Here is a 24,984-nt window from a genome sequence, read left to right on the forward strand (position 1 = left end):
GTCTAAACACTATGCTGTACACCTGAAACCAATACAAACTACTATTGACTGTAAGCTGTAATTGAAGAAAAATTAAATGCAAAAAAATATTAAAAAACAAATGCTATCATTTTGGATAATACTGGGTTAAGAAAAAATTATTAATTTCATTAATGTTTCTTTTTACTTTTTTTAGTGTGGCTGCTGGGAATTTTTAAAATTACATTTGGGGCTGCATTTGTGACTGACATTATATTTTTATTGAACAGCTCAAGCCAGCTGCAACATTTCTTATTATTTTGTTATGTTCATACCGAACAGAATGCTCAGTGGCTGGTTATTTGCAGGATGAAGCCCTCGCTTGGTGGCACGGGTGCCGGAGTCTCTACCATACAGCCACCACCACCTTTTAGCCACCCTGGCCTGAGCCCCGACCTCATGATGTGCTTTACACACAGTCCCTGCACAGAGCCATCTTACCCACCTGTCACGGCGCGGCTCACGTGACCCTACTCTGGGGAAACCTTTCTCATCCTGTCTCTCTTATTTCAGACGGCCTCTCCTTTGTGTTTCGATGGAATTGGTGTGTGTCTCTATTTTAACACCTCACAGGATGTAGCCTGTATTGTAGCTCATCTGTATATTGTCCGTACGCCTGTCTTTCCCAACGCAGTTAGGGACTGTGCCTAACACAGTGCCTTTATTTCAAACTTAGCAGAGGCCAGGAAATATTTTCCCCAGACCCACTTCTCACCTTTCCCCTGCTCTGCTCCTGCACGAAGGCCAACCCCCAGGCTGCTTTTGTAAGCTCCACTTTAGTTGGTGTCTGCCTGCGTTTACCCAATGAGAGAAGACTCCGGCAGGAGACTGAAGATGACCGGGTAGACTAGGGGAAAAAAATCTCTTGCCAGATTATAAGAAAGCTTTTAGTCTCTGCTTGGTAAAGAATAGAAATGCGGGGCTTGCATCTCACACAAGTTTGAAGTTGAAGAAGTCCTTCACTGATGAATCAACACATGTGGATCTGGAGAAGGAATATATCTTCCAAGGACAGCTCGTGGTCAACTGGGCACAAGTTCCTAACTAGGGTCTTAGCAGCCACTGCTGACAGAGGCCACTCACCCACACTGCATTTCAGGGAAAAGCTACAGACTGAACCTTCGGCCTCCCCGTACAGTGCTCTTGCTGTCTGCGTCAACTGTTATAAAGGACTTCCCAGTATCCTCTCTTGACCAGTGGGTTCTGAGATCTGCCCATCCAATGGGAACTGTGTGGCAATATCCTCATTTGCATCTACACTGACCAATCAGAATGCATGATTCCAACCAATCAGAACCATGCTTTTTGGAACTACCAGAATTGTGGTTTTTTGATTCATTTGCACCAAAATGGACCAATCAGGAAACAATGTGGGAACTTTCTCTCTAAAAAGCAGCTGTTCCCTTCATTTTGGTGAAGTGCACTTTCAATTTCCCTGGAGGTTGCATTCCTCTAGTTTGCAAACTGTTCATTTGAATAAAGTTTCTTCTCTTTCCACACTTCAGATTGGAAATTTTGTTAACACAAAAATTGGTGATACCCTTAGGTGCTTGGCCAAAGAAAATGTACAACTGCTCTCACAGCCTTGGTCACGCAGGATTTACACAGAAAAACCATCTCACTAAAGGTGAGTTAAAATTAAAAATTACAAAAAACAAGTGATCCACCATAAATAAAAAAAATGAGGATCAGAAGCCCAAGAACATAAGATATAAAACAAAATATAGAATAAAAAATATAAAATATGTATGTTTAAAATAACCTAAGACATATATGAAGGGCTTGGAAACCCTAAGCAGATTCAATAAAAGGAATAGGCAGATTTGAAAAAGAAATGAATAAATATGGCAAACATTATCATGGAAATAATAAATTAATAGATCCAACACATCTGAAGAATTAGTAAATCTGAAAACAGAGCTGAAGAAATTACTTAGACAAAAGGATAGAAAACATAAAACAGATTAAAATACAGAAAACATAAAATAGAGGACAGCCCTGGCTGGTGTGGCTCAGTTGATTGGAGTGTCGTCCCGCACACCAAAAGGTGGCAAGTTCAATCCCAGGTCAGGACACATGTAGGAGGCAATCGATTGATGTTTATCTCTCACATCGATGTTTCTCTCCCTTTCTATCTTTAAGATCACACACACACACACACACACACACACAGGACAGAATAACAAGGCCCAACAAAATCTAAGAGGAATCTAGGAGGGGAGGATAGAAAGAATGGGAAGAGGTCATACTGAATTACAATGATTGAGAATGTTCTAGAACCGATGAAAGATATAACTCCACAGATTTAAGAGGAACAATGACTCCTGATTTTGGTGGTGGGGATCCTTAGACTGCAAAACACTAAGGAGGAAGAAAAAATTAAAACAGAAAGCAAAAGCAAAATAACTACACAGGAACAACAATCAGAATGGTTGCTCATTTCTTGAGCCAACAATAGGGGATGTTGAGAAAAAAAACCCCGTCAAATTAGAATCCTAATTAGACTATCATGGATGAGGGAGGAATAAAGACATTTTCAGGCAAAGTCTGAGAGCATTTACCACTTATAGATGTGACTAACGGAACTATTACAAATTGCATTTTGGGAAGAAGGAAACTGAATAAGAAGGAAAAAAAAGAGATGTAAGGAATGGTTTAAAAAAAAAAAAGGAAAAGGAATGGTGAACAGAAAGACCAGCAAATATATGAAAAATCAAAACAATTATTGACAGTATAAAATAATAATAATGACTAGGTTGGTATAAATTCAAGGTGAATTTTGAAAAAAAAAGCAAAGAATATGCATGATAAACAAAATATACAATAAGGTAATATAAATAAAAGTAGTAAATATTTCTGTAAAATAAATAGTTTAAATCTGCCAGTTGAAAGAGATTCTAGATTCTAGTTCTCAACCTGTGGGTTCCGCCCCCTTTGGGGGTCGAACGACCCTTTCACAGGGTTCGCCTAAGACCATCGGAAAACACATATGTAATTACATATTGTTTTTGTGATTAATCACTATGCTTTAATTATGTTCAATTTGTAACAATGAAGTTGGGGGTCACCACAACATGAGGAACTGTATTAAAGGGTCTCGGCATTAGGAAGGTTGAGAACCACTGTTCTAGATCAAGCATGTCAGACTCGCGGCCTGCGGGCCACATGCGGCCCACAATGAATATTTTTGCAGCCCAGCCAATATAACGGTATGTTAGAAACATTTTAATAAAAATTTCGAAACTTAATTTTTATAATACCGTTATACATAATTATTAATAACTACACGTTCGCTAATGACTGATTACTATAATCGTGTTGCCTTCATTTCCCTTACACGCCTTACGCGCAGGCGCACCATTTCTCTCCACTAATGCTAGCAGCGAATATTTTAACAGCCGATTGCCATGTCATTAGTCTTGTACTGACTTGTTTGGTGTGCGCAACAGGAAATATTTTGCTTTCAGAGAACAGCAAAAATAGCTTTATTTGCATTACACTTATTAATGTGTGCAGTTATTCAGTGTCTGGTAAGTTAATGTTCAAGAAAAAATATTAATTTCTATTAAAATGTTCCATTATTTTATGTTAACGATGACTCATTTATTTCAGCCCTTTGTATTCAGCATGTCTCCATCGAAATAAACTTACGTTTCTATGAAAATTGAAGCCTTTGATTTTTTTCTGGCCCACATAAACTTAAACCTTGTTTATTTGGCCCATGTGAGCCTTTGAGTTTGACATGCTTGTTCTAGATTGAACAGAAACCTTCAGCCAGATGCTGTTTTCAAAGACACCTAACGCATAAAGTTACTGAAATGTGACCAGGGCTGGGAAAAGCTACACATACAAAATATAAAGGAGCAGCAGGGGAGGCTTCATTAACAAAAGACACAACAGGCTTCATGGGTCTGTGTAAGATGGTGTCAGGACCCATCCTCCCCAGCGTTCCCTTTCCCTAGCCTGCTTTATTTTTCTAAGACCCTACATACTTACTCATTTTGTTTGTTTTCTGTCTTACCCTACTCAATGGTCTATTTTACAACCTGCTGTATCCCAGTGTCTGACACATGGTAGATCTTCAACAAGTATTTATAGAATGTGATATGAAGATAAATTCTGAGCTGTGGGAGACAGTATATCACTATTAACTATAGGCAGTGAGAATGATGAAAACTTCCTGGCAAGTTCTTTCTGGTAGACAGGAAGAATGGGAAAGTAAGAAAAATGAGAGATCATGGTTATTATTGGGTCAAAGTTCCAGAGAAACAATTAGTGGTGTGCTGGGCCACAAGACTCCCAACATTTGTGTTTGGCTATGGAGACTGAGAGACAAATTATGAATAATGTATAATGGTTGTGAAACTTGTCCCACTGTAGTTGGGGGCAATCGTTCTAGGTTACAGCGCAAGCAAGAACAAGAGGCAAGCGGAATGCTTAAGAAAGGGGAGGAGAGAGATCTGCAAAGATTCCGAAAGGTAAAGGACAAAAGACAATTTGTGATGACTAGTACAAAGAGGACTTGTTCAGATTGTGTCATCAAGTCCTGAAAAGTCCTTGTCCACTTTGAGGAGAGCACCGCCACTGAATAAAGCTATTCTCCGTGTGTCCAAAAGTAAGCAGCCTGATTGAAAATCACATAATGGTTTTCAATCTCACTGTGTTTAAGCTCAGTGGAAGGACAAGATTTTAACAATAAGTCCAGATGACTAAACTGTGCATTTTCTGAAGGCTGCCGTGAATACGGAAGTTTTATCAGGGCACTAGAACATGACTGGCTATCCTTGTTTTATGAAAGAATAGCCTTTTATCCACTTGGCAAATATCTATTGAGTGCAAGCTATGTTCCAGGTAGCATCTACCACCAGGAGGACATGGATATTTGTGATTTTGTTTTGGAAATTTAAATAATTTGTGAATAATTTTTTAAACTCTTGTGTCTTTTTTGCTGCCTGTCAAGTTCACCGTCCTCAGGTGTTAGGCTGTTCATTTAAGCATAAAAAAGGGAAGACGTTTGTATTGTATTCTAATGCTGTGGACCAACAGAAAGCAAGTCATTTGGCTACCGCTGGTGTTTCATCTTGAAGGGTGTTGGCTGGTTTCTGTTCTGAAAGAGCTGCACTTAATGCCATCTTTGCAGGTGACACTCATCATGGTCTCCACTACTCAAATTGATCATCACTGGGCCTGGTTGTGAAGAATAATGCAGGAAGGATATTCAAGTACAATCTGCAGATGTTTTATGATGATTTATGGTATTACGTTTCTCATCGTTCAACCTGATGCCCACTGATGACAGATAACTTGGAGTCATAAGAAATGGCCACGATCCAACTAGAATTATCGAGGTGTTTCATTAACAAGGATCAAATTGATGCCTCACTAAAGGAGAAATGGATGAACACCATCTCAGGGTGATCTTAAATTAAACAGGGATGCTTTTGGACCTTTTAAAAGTCTCTCAAGCACTTTAAAATAGAAATAAATTTGGGCTTCACAATTAAAAAAAATTCTAGAACGTCCCAAATCCACTCTGTTGATAAGTGCAAGTGGATAAAGAAATTTGCTTTAATTTTTAAATCTATGGTGAAACATCATTAGCCTGAAAGACAGCAAAGACCTCCCAGTGGTAGACATAGGAGAAGACTTGGCGTCAGAAAGCAGTTGGTTCAAGCTGATATCTGTATCCCTTCTAGTCTGCCAGAGTAAGATCACCAGCTCAACCAAGGGAATTAATGTGCTAGTCAGAGTATTATGAAGAGATGTCACGAAACAGGAGTTTCTTCATGCTCACCCAACACAGAACTTTCAGCTCTAGCAATAAACATAACGGTTACCAACCTGTGTATGACAATCCACAACCTTTGACCATTCCTTTGAATAATACCTGATCTAACTCTGATCCCTAGTGTATGCATACATGGAGAATCGGAAGCTTGGTGGTTAAGTGACTTACTGTAGAATGCAGAGTTACCAAATCCCTAAATCTAGGTCTCTTGAGTCAAGTCTTACACTTTGAAATGCCAGGCCATTTTAAATGGACTTACATTGCAACCCTTTTGGAGGCAAACCATTGACAATAGCATGTACTAGTATAAAAATTAACCTGGTCTTATGTTTGCTTAACTGAATTCTAGAGGATAAAAGGGTTTAGTATAAATTTTCTGAATGCCAAATAGCTCAAAGACACGGAAAAGCCAATAGGGCCTTAACTCTCCGTTAACTCTTTTTTGTGTCCAAGTGACATACTGGTCCCTTATATAGACCTCTCCTCTGTCCAACACGTAATCAGTAGCTGGTATCTAATAGCCAATTTCAAACCTACTGTTCCACATACTTCAGCAGTTTGTATCAGTACATTTATGAATACAGTACTGTTCTGGGGCAATAGGAGTTTCGTATACACATATACATATATATATTTTTTAATCAGTATTACTGAATAGCCTACTCTATCCACTGAGCCGAACCTGCTAGGGCTGATTTTATCAATCTCTTTAAGTAATTTTTCCTTTTGACAACAGCATTAAGACATCTCTCTTAAGCATATCTTTCAAAACTTGTTGTTCTTGTTTTAAAAAAAGCTCAAAAAGCGATTATGAAGATAAACTACTCAATTTAAAAATGGGCAAAGCAATGTTATCTCCAATAAGGATTTACTCTCCAACATTTACAGGGAACTCATACAACTTAACAAAAGGGAGACAAACAACCCAATCAAACAATGGGCAACGGACCTGAATAGATACTTTTTGAAAGAGGACATACAGAAGGCCAAAAGACATATGAAAACATGCTCAAAGTCACCAATCATCTGAGAGATGCAAATCAAAACGACAATGAGGTACCATATTACACCTGTCAGAATGGCTATCATCAACAAATCAACAAACAACAAGTGCTGGCGAGGATGCGGAGAAAAAGGAATCCTCCTTCACTGCTGATGGGAATGCAGACTGGTGCAGCCACTGCGGAGAACAGTATGGAGTTTCCTCAAAAAGTTAAAAATAGAACTCCCATTTGACCCAGTGATCCCACTTCTAGGAATATATCCCAAGAAACTAGAAACACCAATTAGAAAGGATATATGCACCCCTAAGTTCATAGCAGCACAATTTACCATAGCTAAGATTTGGAAACAGCCTAAGTGCCCATCAGCAGATGAGTGGATTACAAAACTGGTACATCTACACAATGGAATACTAGGCTGCTGTAAAAAGGAAGGAACTTCTATCATTTGCAACAGCATAGATGGAACTTGGAGAGCATTATGCTAATCGAAATAAGTCAATCAGAGAAAGATAAATATCACATGATCTCACTCATTGTGGAATATAATGAACAACATAAACTGATGAACAAAAATAGATACAGAGACAGAGAAGCATCGATCAGACTGTCAAACCTCAGAGGAAAGGCAGGGGAGGGTGGGAGGGAGGGGAAAAGATCAACCAAAGGACTTGTATGCACGCATATAAACCTAACCAATGGACAGAGACTCCAGGGGAGTGAGGGCACAAATGGGGAGGTCCGGGGGCAACAGGAGGATAAGGACACATATGTAATACCTTAATCAATAAAGAAAAAAATTTAAAAAAATGGGCAAAGGATCTGAATACACATTTCTCCAAAGAAGATACACAAATGACCAAAAAGCACATGAAAAGATGTTCAACATCATTAGTTACCAAGAGGATGCAAATCAAAACCACAATGAGATGTCACTTCACACCCAAAAGGATGGCTTTAACAAAGTCAGAGAATAACAAGTGGTGGCAAGTTTGAGGAGAAACAGAAACCCTTATAACAGTGCTGGTTGCAATGTAAAATGGTACAGCCACTTTGGGAAACAGTCTGGCAGTTCCTCGAAAAGTTAAATATAGAATTACCATTCGACCCAGCAATTCCACTCCGAGGTATATACTCAAGAGTAATGGAACACAGATCCACACAAAAACATGTACACAAATGTTCATAGCAGCATTCTTTGTAATAAAAAAAAAAGTAGAAACAACCCAAACATACATCAACTAATGAATGAAAAAACAAAATATAGTATATCCATACAATGGAATATTATTTGGCCATAGGAAGGAATGAAGCACTGATCCAGGCTGCAGCATGGCTGTATCTAGAAAACATTATGCTAAGTGAAATAAGCCAAACATAAAAAACCTCCACATTTTATGATTCCATTTTTCATGATATGCCCAGAAGAGGCAAACATATGGAGACAGTAAGTAGGTTATCAGTGGTTGCCTCTGGCTGGAGTTGGGGTGCACAGGAAGATAGGAGGGTGAAAGCTAAAGGGTGTATTGTTTCTTTTTGAGGTGATGAGAACGTTATGTAAGTGTGGTAATGATTGCACAACTCTGTGAATATACTAAAAACCACTGAATTGTAACCTGGGGGGATTGTATGGTATATACATTACATCTCAATAAAGCTGTTCTTGAAAAAAAGTGATTTTGTTCAGCTTTATCTTTCTGGGTACTATGCCTATGGATTCCTGTCCTTGTTTATTATATTCAGTTGTTGCCTCATTGTCTCTTCTCTGTGTACAGATTTTACAGGGAAAACTCTGTGCATGAAGCAGACTTTCCCTCCTTTCTTCTCATTGGTTCAAGTGGTGGTTGTACTGCAGGAACTTCATTCTTATAGAAATGATGGCAATATCGGCACACTCTGCCTTAGTGAGAGGTTAAGAGCATGGACTCTGGAGCCAGACCACTGGAGCCAGCTCCACCACTTGCTAGCTATCTAACTGTGGACAAATGACTTAATCTGTTTTAACTTCCATATCTGTAAAAAGAAACTAATAATGAAGTAATACGTTTGAGGATCTTAGAAAAGTACCCAGACTATTAAATACTCAATAAAAAGTACATTCCTTCCTTTTACTGTTATGAGTGATGACTGTGCACCCAGACTTCATTTTATAAAAAACTAGAGGCCTGGTGCACAAAATTCATGTGTGTGTGGGGGTCCCTCAGCCCGGCCTGCACCTTCTCCAATCCAGGACCCCTCAAGGAATGTCCGACTGCCTGTTTAGGCAGTTGAACATCCCTCTCACAATCCGGGACCACTGGCTCCTAACTGCTAGCCTGCCTGCCTGCCTGATCACCCCTAACTGCCTCTGCTTGCCGGCCTAATAGCCCCCTAATTGGTCCCCTGCTGGCCTAGTTGCTCCTTAACTGCCCCCCTGCTGGCCTAGTTGCCCCCTAACTGCCCCCCTGCTGGCCTGGTTGCCCCCTAACTACTCCCCTGTCAGCCTGCCTGATCGCCCCTAACCACTCTACTTGCCTGCCTGATTGCCCCTAACTGCCTCTGCTTGCTGGCCTGACTGCCCCCTAACTGGTCTCCGGTCAGCCTGGTTGCCCCCTAACTCCCCCCTGCCGGCCTGGTTGCCCCTTAACTGTCCGGAAGTCAGATGTCTGGAAGATGTCTGGTAGACCTGGTCTAATTAGCATATTACCCTTTTATTAGTATAGATGGTGGCAATATTAACACAATAATCTTCGTTCTCCTAGAACCTGTTTCCTGTCTCCATGGGTTTCTTTCACTATCCAACGCTTAACTGCTAATACCTTCAAGGGGTCTGATTTTCTCCCCCAGTCACCTCATTTACCTTTACTGGCTCAACCACCATCCTAGTCATTCCCCCAGCTGATGTACATCTGATGCTGTATGTCGTAGTTCTATCTGACTGCCTGCTGGACAGTCCGACCTGAATGTCCCAGGAACTTGCTGGTCAAAACCAAACTCATCTTCTTCCCCAACTCTGATTCTTTACTGCAGTAGGTGGCACCATTATTCACCCTGTCACCAAGATATTGATTCTTCCACTTGCCCAATCCCCACCAATCCCAACTCCTGCCAATTTCCCCTCAAAAGCAATTCTTAACTGTTTTGTCACTTTTTCTCCACCTTGGCTTCATATCAGAATCATCTGGTGAGCCCAGCTGGCGTGGCTCAGTGGTTGACTGTCGACCTATGAACCAGGAGGTGACAGTTTGATTTCCGGTCAGGGCACATGCCCAGGTTGCTGGCTCCATCCTCAGTGGGGGGCGTGCAAGGGGCAGCCAATCAATAATTCTCTCATTGATGTTTCTCTCTCTCTCTCCCTTCCTCTCTGAAATCAATAAGAATGTTTAAAACAAAATCATCTGGTGAGCTCTAAAAACATCCCCACACTGAGGGCCCTCTTTAGATCATTTAAGTCAGGCATCAATATCTTTGTTAAGCTTCCCAGGTGTTACAATGAGCAGCCAAGCTACTGAATCTCTGATTTAGCCTCAGGAGCTCTCCCTGTTCCTGGCTTTGCTTTTCCCCTCTAGCATTAGTGAACTGCTCATAATCACACCTCCCCACTCCTGCACCTATGCTATGTCTTTGTCTTTATCATACTCTCCACCATTCCACCTTCCAATCTGGCCTACTCTTACCTAGGGATCTGGTGGCTGCCTCCTCCAGGAAGTCTTCTCTAATTCACCAATCTATGGTTGAATCAGGCATTCCTTCTCTGTACTCTCTTGGTGTCTAGTAAATACCTGCTTATGTGCCAGATCCTCTCACAGAGCTAGGTACTCCCTGAGGCTAGGACCATCCCACACTCATTTCCATATTCTGGGCATATTGTAACATCTTGGCCTTATGCAAATGCTCCATACAAGTTAGTTGAATGACTTTCCAGAGATGCAGAAAGGTTCTTATGGAAAGAGGTTATTTATGCCAAACATTGATGGGTGGGTTGAATTTTGATCTGTTTCTTTTTTTTTTTTCTTCAGTAGAGGTGAAATCAGCAACTTGATCACTTAGGTGTAATATACTGTTTAAGCATTCATGGCAGTTTCTTTTATATAGATTTCCTTTGTACTAAAATGTCTTAATTACATTTGCAATGACTATCAACTTGTAAATTCGTTCTAATCTTTTTAGAAAAAGGTTGCAGTACAAATTATAAGTAACAGAGTAGACTATTACCCTAGACATTTTCCTTTACTTTCAAATCAACATTTCTTTTGCTTTTGAAATACATTATGATTGTCTAGGATCAAATTACTTCAATCTTGACCACTTAAAAATTTCTTTTGCCCCCTGTGATATAAAGGATTTGTTGGTCTGTATCCAGAGACTACATTAAGGAAAAAGAAAAATTCCAAAGAAATTCAATCATGACTACATATAAACAACCAAAAATAAGTTTTAAAGGATGCTTCCAAAGAAATACACAATACAAGTAATGTAGTTTGTGTCCTTTTAATAAACACACTTGCATAGTTATATTACAACTTTGTAAAAATAAAAACAGATTACCTCATGCCAAGCGTGCCCAGCATTAAAATCTTAATACGTTTGATTCTATAGTTTTTAAGACACACAAAATAAAAATTTAAGGCAAAAAACAGCACTTTGCAACAATTTAATAATTACATTACAGTAGCATCACAGCAGCATCCCACAATGCCACTCTAGGCAGAAGTCTCTCAGAATTTCCATTATAGATTCTATTTACAAGAATTTGTAACTTGGTAAAATTCATTCTAAGAAAAATTTGGCAAATAAAGCTTTGACTGGAATTGGCATTTCTTTCTCTACTTTTCCTTCCTCCACTTTACTTTAAACTATCAGTATTCATACTGTATTTTAGAACACTAAAATAGCAGTTATACTGTTTTAATAGCTCTATTATTTTAAAATGACACTTTAAGACAAAGTTTTTGAGGAAACTCTACAATGAGTAAGACTGATTTAAATTTTCTAAAAAATCAGGTTTGGTTTTAGAACTGATTTTTTTTACTGCTGGAAAACCCATCAAATTTGATCACATACTTAAAAATGATTATCACATACTACAATTTTTAAATAAACTTTACCTCCTACAGAGTTCAGATTTATTCAGTGGTGTTCCCACTTTAAAATTCTTTCCTTCTAACATTGATTTCTAAGTAAATTGAAAGCTGCCTCATATTGCATGAGGAAGAAAGCAAATATGTGGCAGAATATGAGGTATCGCAAAGGATTGCATGCACTTTTAAGAAGGTCAGGTTATTATATGTCATCCTATTTCCTTTATTTTTAGCTTTCTCTCAAATATATGACAAAATACCTACACAAGGAGAGGTATTTCAGTAAATACAGTAAATACGTTTCCCAGACTGACATTTAGCTTAAATATGTCATTATGCGATTTAGTCCATAGGTACCTTTGAATACAGTTTTTTCAAATTGACTACAGATGCTAAGCTCTACCTGAATGTCATTCTTAATAAACTTCATCAGTGTAAAAGTGAATGATCTGCACTATAAAACACCTTTGAAATAATTTATTAATGTATTAGGTAAGTCCATATGCAAAAAATAATTATACAGAAATGTTATACTAAATCATGTGGCTAATTATCAGTGGTGATTTCTAATCTCAGGGTTTATAATGGACTTAAAGTAACTGTCCTTAATCTGAACCCAACTAAAGGATGCAAACGCAGAAAGCTCGGAACATTAAAAGGCAAGACCAAGTAATCTGTACAATTTGAAGGATTGGTTGAATTCACAAGGACACAACCTTTATACTATCCCTTTTATTGACTGCAGGTGAATCTATTATTCCACCTGTAAAGTGATATTATTGCTTTCTATTAATGTCATATTTTTTTAAAAGTATCATAATGATGCCAAATACTAAAAATCGAGCTGGTCTGATAATTACAAATCCCTACCCCAGGGAGCACACCTACATATCACCATACATCCCAATAATGTGAAATATTTTGGAACACAGACATTTGAACTTTGTGAAGTTCTAACTAAACTGTTGATTCTTTCTCAAGTGTTGTAAAGTTATGATTTAGGCAATGTATAACTGAAATCATTCATTTATAATGTATAGGCACATCAACATAAATATTGCACAATATATGTTTTTAACTTAAACTCAAAGATATAAAAACATATTTCACTCTTAAAGAACTCTGTGAGGAAATAAGACTGTGACTGTATGTACACGTTTCCTGATAATACTTTGACATTCATAAACAGTAGATTGCACTGCAGTTTGTAAACATTATAAATTGCATAAGCTTCTCATTGATTTTCAAAAATAGTTTAATACTGTCCACTAAAATGCCTTTTTGTTTTAGCTATGTACTCTCACATTTATTAGTTTTTAATAATGTTTAGCATCTTTAAAGTGTTTCCATTCAAGAAAAAATAAAATCCTATGCCAAAGTAGCCAATGTGGTTATATAGAGATTAGCCAGAGAATTCTGGATGGTAAAGTCAATCTTCTAGCCTCAAAGCACTCTATGGACATGGAGGAACGCCAGCACACACACCTCTCCTTCACCGGAATTCATTCCTGACGAGGCAGACGGAGCCTGTGTGCCTGCTTCAGGGGCATTTAAACTCTTCAAAGATTCCTTATGATCTTTACTAAATATATTAAGAATGTCAACCAGTGTCTTTTTGTGACCTGAGACATGTGGTCACCTAGTTAAAATAGATAACATGAATTTTTAACTTTAAAATGTATCGTAGATATAAATACTCAGTCTAAGCTAGGGAAAGTTTCATATCTCATGGTCAGTGACGGGAGCCTTTCATTCCCCCAAAATAATATATTTTTAGGTCATTAATGAAGAAGTAACAACTAACTGCTGCAGGACATGATGCAGTATCTTCATGTCCACAGCACATAAAGATCTAAGGTCACTACCACAGCACTGTGCTCATTCCTGGGCAACTTAACCGACGAAACATATCCCATTCTGCACATACTGATGGGCAGGCCACTGTCCTCTTCTGAGATAAGAAAAGCTCCCCAAAAATGTTATTGCTTCTACCCCCAAATACACAGAAAATACATAAAAGGTTGTTTCCAGTTCTTGGCCTTTAAATTTAACAAATTGAATTTAACAAACTGAATAGTGGCATATTAGAAAGTAACAAATTAAACACTGCATATCTGGGGACAAATCACACATTGAACCAATTAAAAGCTCACTGTATTAGGATTCGATCAAACATAAGAGCAAAACATAAGCAAATTTAATCTGAATTCTGTAATCAATATACAAGTTGCGATAACATTAGATAGAAAAGCATGGCAGCTCATTCCAAACCAGCGAGAACAGTTTGTGCAAATAGTGGGTCTTTGTGTGTTTGAATTCCCACCATGTCGGGGAAAACTCAATGTGCATGCTAATGACCTACAATTACCAAATTAAAAAAGGAGAAAAATGCTAAAGGGTGCCAGAGTGAACAGCAGGGAAAGCCACACAAAGACCCACTATCCTTTCATTTGTTACAAATAAATGTTAACTGTTAAGTTAGAAACACAAAGAAATAATCACAAGTGGCTCTAACATTCGAACCGAAGTTAACGGATTGTGTAGGAGATATTTGATCAGGGCTGCCTGCCCTGCCTCCACGCTAGAGTCAAACTTGGATAGTGGGTCTCTGGGGTGCTTTCACACTGGAAGACAACATTGGGTCCTATAAAAAGAAAAATGAGGAATAAAATGAACATAAAGCAAATTAAGGGGTGAGAAAAAATTTGACTAATAACATGCAACATCAACTAGTAACAAATTTGAATTATTACTATTCTCAACCTTTAAAAAATACAATCATGTGCCGCTTAACGATGGGGATCCTTCCTGAGAAATGCAACACCAGGCGATTTCATCACTGCGCAAACATCACAAAGCGCACTTACACAGAGATGGTACAGCCTACTATCTAGGTCTGTCTTTGACAGAAATGTCGTTATGCGGCACACTGACTATATACTAACTACATAAGGAAATGAAAATGATACTTCTAAGGGCCCAAGAAATGCAAATGGTAATCTAAAATTTAACCAGTTTTTACTGACTCATACACGCTTGGCTGTCCTTTCTTTAAAACAGCTTTTATTTGTCCTTTATATTCCTTAGAGAGGCTTAATTGGAAAAAGTGTTCCACCACAGAAAAAAAAGATCAACAACAACAACGAAACTTTTGGACAACCATCACTTTCCATCATAGACACTATAAAAACCAAATGTATGAACATACGGAATGCCTTCAGGGATCACTAGCCACAGCTCTTCCAGACCCAGCAGGTCTGAAAGGCTCTTCCTCTCTCTGATTCAGGAAAGGTGCCTCAGGCATTCCTAATTGATCACATCAACTGGCAAGCACCCAAAACTGCCAAACCATCTGCAGAGCTTAAAATGGTCATTCATTTAGGTAACCCAGGTTGTTATATTTTAGTTTACCACTTCTCCTGAAACCCTGAGATATATTTGGGGATGTTCAAACCATAAAGAACTGGACTCCTCCCACCTCCAAATTGGGAAATTTAGTTGTGTTATCTAAAGGAAAGTCTTCTTCCGGGTGAGGACCATCTTTACAAGCTCCAAAGTAAAAATAATGTATGAATATTTCAAAATTATAGTATAAAAGAAATTCGCAATACTTGCACTGAATCGTAAGCATATCTCAGCTTTGACTTGGTTACCATTTATATCCTCTCAAAAACTAAATTACAATGAAAGGTTAAATTTATTAGGTAGTTTCTCAAGAATGATGCCCTAACTGGTTTGGCTCAGTGGATAGAGCATCAGCCTGCGGACTCAAGGGTCCCAGGTTCGATTCTGGTCAGGGGCATGTGCCTTGGTTGCGGGCACATCCCCAGTAGGAGGTGTGCAGGAGGCAGCTGATCAATGTTTCTCTCTCATCAATGTTTCTAACTCTCTATCCCTCTCCCTTCCTCTCTGTAAAAAATCAATAAAATATATATATTAAAAAAAAAAAGAATGATAAAATTATAAATCATGAGTATTTTGTAAAAAAAAAAAAATCCAAAAGATGGAGGACAGTGACATCCATTTTATAAAGGTAAAAGTATGTCCAAGTACTGTCTGTTCTCTAATTTACTATTAATTCATGTTTACTGTCAAATATAAGAAAGGCTAGATAACTACCAAGGGATAATTTGATGTAATACCAAATATCATACTTAGAGATCTGGACCCTTGTTCTAAAAACAGTGAAATAGATCTTGATTCATGTACCTTTTTGTGGCATGAGGTATCCATGTAAATAATCATCTAAGGAGAGTTTTGAAAACAGTCAATTTAAATAGTTTTCAAATTTTATTCTTAACTGGATGATGTGTAAATATGTGGGAAATAAATGCGAGGGTGGCAAAATTAATAGCACATACACTAAAAGGGTAATTTTTAATAGGTAAGTAGGATACTTACTATCTATTCTTTATTAAGCTGAAAAAGATCACTGCCCACTGCAATGATGGTGGTAAAGGGAAATTGCAGTATAGACTGCTGTCGTACCAAAGAACCCATAAAAGAATGATACGTTTTTCAGATGAAATCTAATAGCAAGGTCTGAAGCTAGGAAACAAATATTTAAAATAAAGCAATATAACTTCTAAATTGTGGAAATTTTCCTTTGGCAATTTCTTACTTTAAACATTCATATACATTTGCTAAGAGTGCCGAGTTTAACATATGACCCAGAACAGTAATAAATGCAGGGCTGCAGATGAAAGCTTTTGCACTAGTTGAGAGGCAAATAGTTTGATTTACTCACACTGTTGACTTGGATCTGAGTCTGTCGTCATCTTAACATAGTTTGAAGGGAAGAGACCAGTCGCCCCATTGATTTCTCCCTGCCACCAGTCAGGATCATCTTTGTTCAAAACATTGATAAGTTGTCCCTTGGAGAAGTTTAGCTCATCTTCATTATTCGCTGCATAGTCATACATAGCAATCACCTGACACACTACCAGAAAAAGAAAAACAAGATAACAAAGTAATTATTCCTATAGGCTCACCTGTCAAAATTCCCCTAGGATATAAGTTATTCTAACATTAAAGGTTAAATCTGCCTAAAATTGCCCTTTGGTTGCTCTCTCCCACCCTCCTTTGGCCATTCTGTTTTAAACACACTATCATTTTCAAACTACAGTTAAAAATCTAAGTGAACTGCTTCTTCACTTTAAGTCTGATGGTACAGTAATTCCACTTTGAGAAATTTTAAGGAGTGAAGAGGTTCAAGTATTCATTTAACAGTTGGCTGTTTCTACACAGAACTTTTTAGAAAGGAAGTTCTCTAGAAAGGACAATTAAAAAAAAAAATGTTTTATTGATATTTTACAGAGAGGAAGGGAGAGAGATAGAGAGTCAGAAACATCGATGAGAGAGAAACATCGATCAGCTGCCTCCTGCACATCTCCCACTGGGGATGTGCCCGCAACCCAGGCACATGCCCTTGACCGGAATCGAACCTGGGACCCTTCAGTCCGCAAGCCGACGCTCTATCCACTGAGCCAAACCGGTTTTGGCGAAAGGACAAATTTTTAATATTTTTCAGAGTTAGCTATTCTGAGAAGTTGGCGAGTTTTAACAAAAATTCTCTATGATGAAACGCAAGTTAACTCATTCCATACCAGGATGAAAGGCAGGTGTAGTTCTTTCACTACTTGGACCCAAAAGTTTAACATGGCTGGCAGGAAACCATCCTTTCTGTCTCTTTTTGCCTCTGGCCTGTAAAATTAGCAAAAGGAGTATGAAAGATGAGATTAAAACAAATTACTAAGACATGAACAAAACCTGCAAAAAAATCCTGTATAGTAAAGAATTTAACCTTGCTCAAAGAAAGGTCTGGTTTTTGTCTTTGGCTCCTGGGAGGTAATCTTTAAACCTCTGGAATGTCATGACTGATGAGTGTCTGAGTTTACCTGGGGCCTTGACCATGCCAGATAGTCTTAACAATGTGATTTACGGTGGGTGCTCTGGGTCACGTAGTATGAACTCAACCTCTGGAGAGACTGTGTTCAGCCATACAGGCAGCCAACCATGTCTATGTGATAGAGCCCCCATAACACTCTGGACAGCAAGGCTCCAGTGAGCTCCTTTGGTTGGCAGTTAGTGCTGATCAGGACTCCACTGGGAGAGAACAAGGAAGCTCTGTTTGGAACCCTCCTGATCCTGCCCCATACATCTTTTTCCTTGGCTAGTTTTAATCTACATCCTTTTGCTGTAATAAACTGTAACCATGAGTATAATACAGTAGTCCCCCTTAATCCATGGTTTTGTTTTCCACAGTTTCAGTTACCCACAGTCAATTGTGGTCTGAAAATATTAAGTAATAAATTCCAGAAATAAACAATTCTTCAGATTTGAGTTGCATGCTGTTCTGAGTAACGTGACAAAATCTCACACCATCCCTCTCTGTACACCCAGGACGTGAATCATCCCTTTGTCCAGTGTATCCATGCTGTATGCAATACCTGCCTATCAGTCAGTAATTACCTAGGTTATCATATCCACTGTCATGGCATCGCAGTGTTTGTGTTCAAGTAACCCTTATTTTATTTTATAATGGCCCAAAAGCGCAAGAGTAGTGATGCAGGCAATTAGGATATGCCAAAGAGAAGCTAGAAAGTTCTTCCTTTAAGTGAAAAGGTAAGTACAGTACAATAAAATATTTTGACAGATCACATTCACATAACTTTTATTGTAATATATACTGTTATACTTTTTCTATTGGTTTTTATTAATCTCTTAATATGTCTAATTCATAAATTAACCACTATCATAGGTATATATGTAAAAGAAAGAACATGGTATATAGAGGATTCAGTACTATCTGTGGTTTCAGGCATCCACTGGGGACTACTGTAGCTTTCAGTAGGTCCTGTGAGTTCGAGCAAATTATTGAACTTCAGAGTGGTCCAGAGAGCTCCAAACTTAAAACTGGTGTCAAAAGTAAGGGTGGTCTTGGGAAGCCCTGAATTTTGCATTGGCCTTCCAGGTCAATATTGAACAACTGGAAGATTGAACATGCAGCTCAAAGTGCAGCTAAAAACACTATTTGTGGAAGTCTATTTGGAGATCTTTCAGGCTCAGAATTATCTGCATATTTCACACAAGTAATATTTATAAACTAAAAACACTTTTCTAGAGTTCTTGTAATAAGTTCAAGTCAGCACTTAAAATGGCACATCCCACAGTAAACACCTCTTGGAACTTCGTTAATCAGGAGACCACAAATAAAATTTGTGGATAGCCATGTTTCCCACTTAGTTGGGTCAATCTTCAAAGCAAATCAGAAGGTGGGATTTCAGGGGGTTATTCAAAAAGGTACTGAATTTTGAACAACTATTCTTTAGAAATTGTAAGACTAATTTGCAAGAATGAAGCTATGTTTATCCTCATTACGATCATATATTAATCTTACATAAAAATACAACTATTGTACCTCTCATCATCTTTTAATCCTACAATGCTCTTTAATTTTAACAATGAAATTTTAGTAGAGAGAGAGAAAAAAAACACTCTGTATCAAAACATATGCAATAACTGTCTCTGCTAATATTGCAGGGACAAAAAACAGGCTCATTTATGCCAGCACTTCCTTTCTTTGCACTGATGTTTCAAAAACATAAGATCATGAGGGGGAAGTCCAATGGGTAGTGTTTTCTCAGGGCACAGCCTGGACCATGTTTTTTCTCCCAGAGGCTATGCTGTAAGCCTGGGGTTATCCCAGGTAAAGATGATGCTATGCTTTCCTTTAAGAAGGTGACCTGTGGTTTATTACAGCAGGTATAACTGGAAAACAATTATGTCTTTAGAAAAAAATATTCTTCATATATTCTTACTCATAATATCAATTCAACTATGCTAAAAATAAACAGTGAAAAGACTAGAGAGAATCATTATGCACTAACATGTTCATGTAGATTACCTCTAAATGGTGATCTAAAATTTTTATTAGTTTTGATTTTAATGAGCATGCACTAGTTTTATCATAAAAACTGATACATGTTATTTGAAGATTATTACCTGTAACTCCCCTTGCCACCACCCACTTGCATTTTTCTTTAATATTAGTATTAACTGCCCTGGTGCGAGGCTAAGCTGTTCCGAACCAGAAGCCACGTATGCTGAAGTTACTTGAGCAATCTCTGAAAAAAAAAAAAAAAAAGAAACTATGAATTCCAGGCTATGAAGCACTTCAGTAATTTTTTCATTTCATCACTATACATACCAGGTTTCTTGTTTGATGCTCCAGATTTGCTAGCACTCCCAAAACTCTGTAAGGAGAAGACATACTGTTTTATCATTTTCCAAAAATCCAGATGTAAAAGTACAAAGGTTATTAGGAATTAGAGACGTCTAATTCCCTGGTTTCTTGTTTCTTTAAATGAAGAGCAAAATGACAATTAACCTTATATTAACCAAAAAAGTTAAGAATCCAACACTTGTGGGGAGTTCTGGTCTGCTAACAGAGCATTATAGAGACAAGTGACTCATGTGTATCCCGACAACAGGAATAGCTCATTTCTGAATTCCTCCTGAATATTAAATGTGACTACACAGGCCAAATATGCCCCATTTATGTTAGCACCACATACAGTCTATGTGTCCTGGATACGTTAAGGCAGTGGTCGGCAAACTGCGGCTTGCAAGCCACATGCGGCTCTTTGGCCCCTTGAGTGTGGCTCTTCCACAAAATACCGACTTCTGCACATAAGCCATGAAGTTTCAATCGCACTGTACATGCGCACCCGCACGTGATATTTTGTGGAAGAGCCACACTCAAGGGGCCAAAGAGCCGCATGTGGCTCGCAAGCCACAGTTTGCTGACCACTGCATTAAGGCATATGTGAGTTCTGCTCCTGCTGCATAGGAGCAAAAATAAAATATTTTTATTTTTAATTATTTTTGCTATGTCCCCCCCCCGAACCTGACCTAAGAACAAAAGATCCTTACTCCAGCAACTATCACCTGTTTGACTTTACAGGATAAGTTGGGCCAACCACATTTCCTCTTTTTAGGAATCTGAATAAGAAGTGAAAGAGTTTAAATTTTTTCCTGTTAGTGGATGCAGCTGCAGTAACAGTACTGAAGCAGAGTGGATGTGAGAATCTAGCTGTCTTCAATTAAGCCAGACATTAAAGAGGTTTTCAAAAACAAAACAATGCCACTCTATTCACTAACATTTTTTTTGGAAATATATAGTTGTTTTTTTCCATAAAAAGCAAGTTATTTATGTTACTATGCAATGAGTTTAACTTTTCTATGTTAAAATAAATTTAAAAAAATATATATTTTAAAATATATTTTTATTGATTTCAGAGAGGAAGGGAGAGGCTCTGATAGAGAGATAGAAACATTATTGATGACAGAGAATCATTGATTGGCTGCCTCCTGCACACCCCCTACTAGGGGGGATTGAGCCCACAACCCCAGCATGTGCCCTTGGCTGGAATTGAACCTGGGACTCTTTAGTCCAGCGGTCGCCAACCGGTGGTCCGCGGGCCACTGGTGGTCTGTGAGGCTCTATCCACTGAGCCAAACCAGCTAGGGCAAAAATATTTTTAAAATTTCAGTTTTATGGAAAGTATCACTAGATATAGCCCATATATTAAAACAAGAACAAAAACAAACAAAAAACCTCTTTAAGAATGTAAAAAGTTCCCGAAACAAAAAAATTTAAGTACTGCTGCAGTATACGATATTATTAGTGGGATAAAAAGAAATAGGAACTCAATATAGGCTGAGTCACATTAATGTCAGAATCTTAAAGATTTACAAACTCCTTCAAGATGGTTCCTTATAAAGCCTCCCTGATTATGGGAGTTGTCATGAAGCCCAGCCATACCTGTCTCTTGTTCTTAGAATTTCATCAAATCCTGCCTCCCTTCTCTCTCTAACAGGATCCGTATAATAAATTCTATTTTACTGGAGCTACCTTGAGTGGTTTCCTAGTAACCAAAGCAGCCTGACCAAAACCATATTCATGAGTCTCTGTTTTAAGTATAAATCTTGATAAACAAAATGGAATGAACTCTACCTCTTGATCTTTTGGTTTGACATAATTTGATGGAAAAATTCCAGTTCTATCTCCAATACTGCCTGTCCACCATTCTCCATCTTTCTGAGTCACCAGTATTTCTTCACCTTCTGAGAATGTCAAATCTCCAGGTTCTACACTTGAATACGGATAAAGTGCAATATACTCTGTAGGAAACAAAGCAAAAAGGAACGAATTTTGGTTGAAAAATTGCAGAAGTTAAAAAATTGTGTTAATTTCTAAGATCCTGAATAAATTTACTGTAAAAGATCTTATGACTTAAGGAAACAATATAAAGAGCTATTAAGACAGAAAAAAGAATGAAGCAATTATTTAGTAATTTATTAGAAAAAGATTTGATTTCACATAAAGCTTTATTGTGGGGTTTCTTTTTTTTGTGTCATCATCATTACCATCATTATCATCATATCACAGAATAACCCCAAAACTACGAAGAGATATCAGGATCTCCACTTTATAGTCAAAATATGAAAAAAAATTTAACCTCTTACAGAAAATATATTCTAATCTGTTGTTTTCTCTTTAATTATTTTATATGCACACCTGTAGAAATGCCCAATATTCAGCCAACATCAATATTAGAGGCCAAATTCCATCACAAGGACTCAGCTCTTAGCCCAGTGTGTGGCATGGAGTAGAAACTCAATAAATATTTTGTAATGAATGACCTTGAGTGAAATGTCTAACTTTTAATACTGGCTTTGTTTTTGGTTCCTATGATTGCAAATTTAGGAGAAGCAGTCAATGACCAGGTTTTAGGGATCTTTCGTTCTTTAGGGTTTTAATTTGTCAACATGGCATTTGATCTATACATCATCAACTGGAGATGACCAGAAATACCACCTACAACAAGCATGTCAAACTCAAAGGCTCACATGGGCCAAATAAACAAGGTTTAAGTTTATGTGGGCCGCAAAAAAACAAAAGATTCAATTTTCATAGAAACGTAAGCTTATTTCGATAGAGACATGCTGAACACAAAGGGCTGAAATAAATGAGTCATCGTTAACATAAAATAATAGAACATTTTAATAAAAATTAATATTTTTTCTTGAGCATTTACTTAATAGACACTGAATAACTGCACAAATTAATAAGTGTAATGCAAATAAAGCTATTTTTGTTTTTCTCTGAAAGCGAAATATTTCCTATTGTGCACACCAAACAAGTCAGTACAAGACTAATGACGTGGCAATCGGTTGCTAAAATATTCGCTGCTAGTATTAGTGGAAAGAAATGGTGTGCCTGCGCATAAGGCATGTAAGGGAAATGAATGCAACACAATTATAGTAATCAGTCATTAGCGAATGTTGTAGTTCATTATTAATAACTACAGGCCCAATGCACGAAATTCGTGCAGGATTAGGCCTTTCTTCCCCTGGCTGCCGGCACCGGCTTCCCTCTGGCACCCGAGACTGTGGCTTCCCTGACAGCCCTGGCTTCACCTGAAAGGTCGTCCAGAAGGATGTCCAGTCTAATTAGCATATTACGCTTTTATTATTAAAGATTATGTATAACAGGATATTTTAAAAATTAAGTTACAAAATTTTTATTAAAACGTTTCTTACATACTGTTATACTGGCTGGGCTGCAAAAATATTCGTTGTGGGCCACGAGTTTGACATGCTTGATCTAGAACCTATTTATTATTCACATTCCCAGTATTAGCCAATTTAGCTGATTTAACAAAATAAAAATGATTATAAAATTTGGATCTGCTGCAACAAGCCAGGTCCTTTTCAAATTGTTCCTCACTACCTTGCTAGGCTCATTTCACAACACTCATTCCACAGTAAATGTGGGGTTCCAGCCTCGCTGGTGACCTGAAACTCCCTTTCACAATGATGCCTTGGCTCATGACATTCCCTCTGTCCACAGATCTTCTTCCTCTGTCACTGTGCAAGACCTACTAACTGTTTAATAGGATGCCACCTCTGTAGATTCACAGGGCCTACTCAAAACTGTGTTTTGTTCACTCATTAGAGAATTTATTACAAGTGTATGCCTATTTTCCCCATTCTTCTGTGAGTTTGGAGGCTGTGTTTTATTCATCCTTGTATATTTCAAGCTGTAGCACAGAATCTCTAATTAGAGAAGATACTGAAGAATTTGTTTAATTTACCATTAAACTGATTTTCTTGAGCAACATAAATATAATTTGTACTTCAGCTACTCAACTAATTTTATAATGGACATATATAATTCACTTATAAACCTACAGGGTGGGGCAAAAAGTAGGTTTACAGTTGTTTGCATGGAAAATAATACAATAATTAATAAATAATAATACAAAAATAAACCCTGTTTCATGTACTCACAACTGTAAGCCTACTTTTGCCCCACCCTGTATTGTTAACTATTCATGGGGGAAAAAATGTCTGCAAAGACAGCAGACAATCTTTTAATTTTTCAGCATAATAACAAGATCAAAATAATTTATTAGTCAAACAATCCTAAGGGCTATAAATATTCTTTGTAATATTTATAATAAAGTGTATTTTGATTTCAAATTCTACTTAATGATTTATATGGTACACTGTAATTAAAATGCAATTCGTAAATAAACTAAACATACTAAAATTTCTTTACAACCTAAACATCAATAATGTGGATATATAATTTCAGGAAAACAAAAACTTTTGTGCTATCTCATTGCAATACTTTTTATTTATGATCTTATTTATCGAGGAGGTGTATGGTGAAATTTTATAGTAATGATTTTTTAAAAGTGTCAAGTATATTCAGTCATATGTTTTATGTATCCTCAATATTCATGTGAAATAGGCAAGGGGCTGGTTTTCCTAACCTCACTTCAACAACGAAGACAGAGAAGTATGGAGAATGACAACTGTGGGAAGTTAGTTGGTAATCTGACTCCCATTTAATATACAAATTGTCAAAAGCTCACCTTCTCCAACTGTATAGGCTGCGGAGGTAGGTTTCTTATTTACAGCTGCATACAGAGCTTCTGGCCTGCCAAATAAACACACAAACAGATAAAACAAAGAAACAAAAAGGGACATCAATAATCAAAAAACAAGAAAGGTATTCGATGAATACAGCAGGTGTTAGCAGCAC

The 24,984-nt window shown here is 37.7% G+C and overlaps 1 protein-coding gene across 6 annotated transcripts in view; it reads right to left on the minus strand.

The window, feature by feature from the left end:
* The window catches only part of ITSN2 (intersectin 2), a 99,576-nt gene that overhangs the window by 17,555 nt on the left and 57,037 nt on the right, over positions 1 to 24,984 (minus strand). For 5 of the 6 annotated variants that reach the window (XM_070428772.1, XM_070428773.1, XM_070428774.1 and 2 more), the window contains 6 exons: positions 24,815 to 24,879; positions 21,886 to 22,052; positions 20,077 to 20,122; positions 19,872 to 19,993; positions 17,474 to 17,570; positions 16,615 to 16,806 (listed from right to left, as the gene is read on the minus strand). In XM_070428772.1, the coding sequence (XP_070284873.1) occupies positions 16,615 to 16,806; positions 17,474 to 17,570; positions 19,872 to 19,993; positions 20,077 to 20,122; positions 21,886 to 22,052; positions 24,815 to 24,879 (689 nt within the window). Of the gene's footprint in view, positions 1 to 11,258; positions 14,512 to 16,614; positions 16,807 to 17,473; positions 17,571 to 19,871; positions 19,994 to 20,076; positions 20,123 to 21,885; positions 22,053 to 24,814; positions 24,880 to 24,984 lie in introns of those variants that run through there. The other variant, XM_070428778.1, reaches the window with a different exon arrangement.

Source organism: Myotis yumanensis, unplaced genomic scaffold (genome assembly GCF_028538775.1).
Source record: "Myotis yumanensis isolate MYYU_CA2020_CCGP unplaced genomic scaffold, mMyoYum1.0.hap1 SCAF_11, whole genome shotgun sequence".
Lineage (NCBI taxonomy): Eukaryota > Metazoa > Chordata > Mammalia > Chiroptera > Vespertilionidae > Myotis > Myotis yumanensis.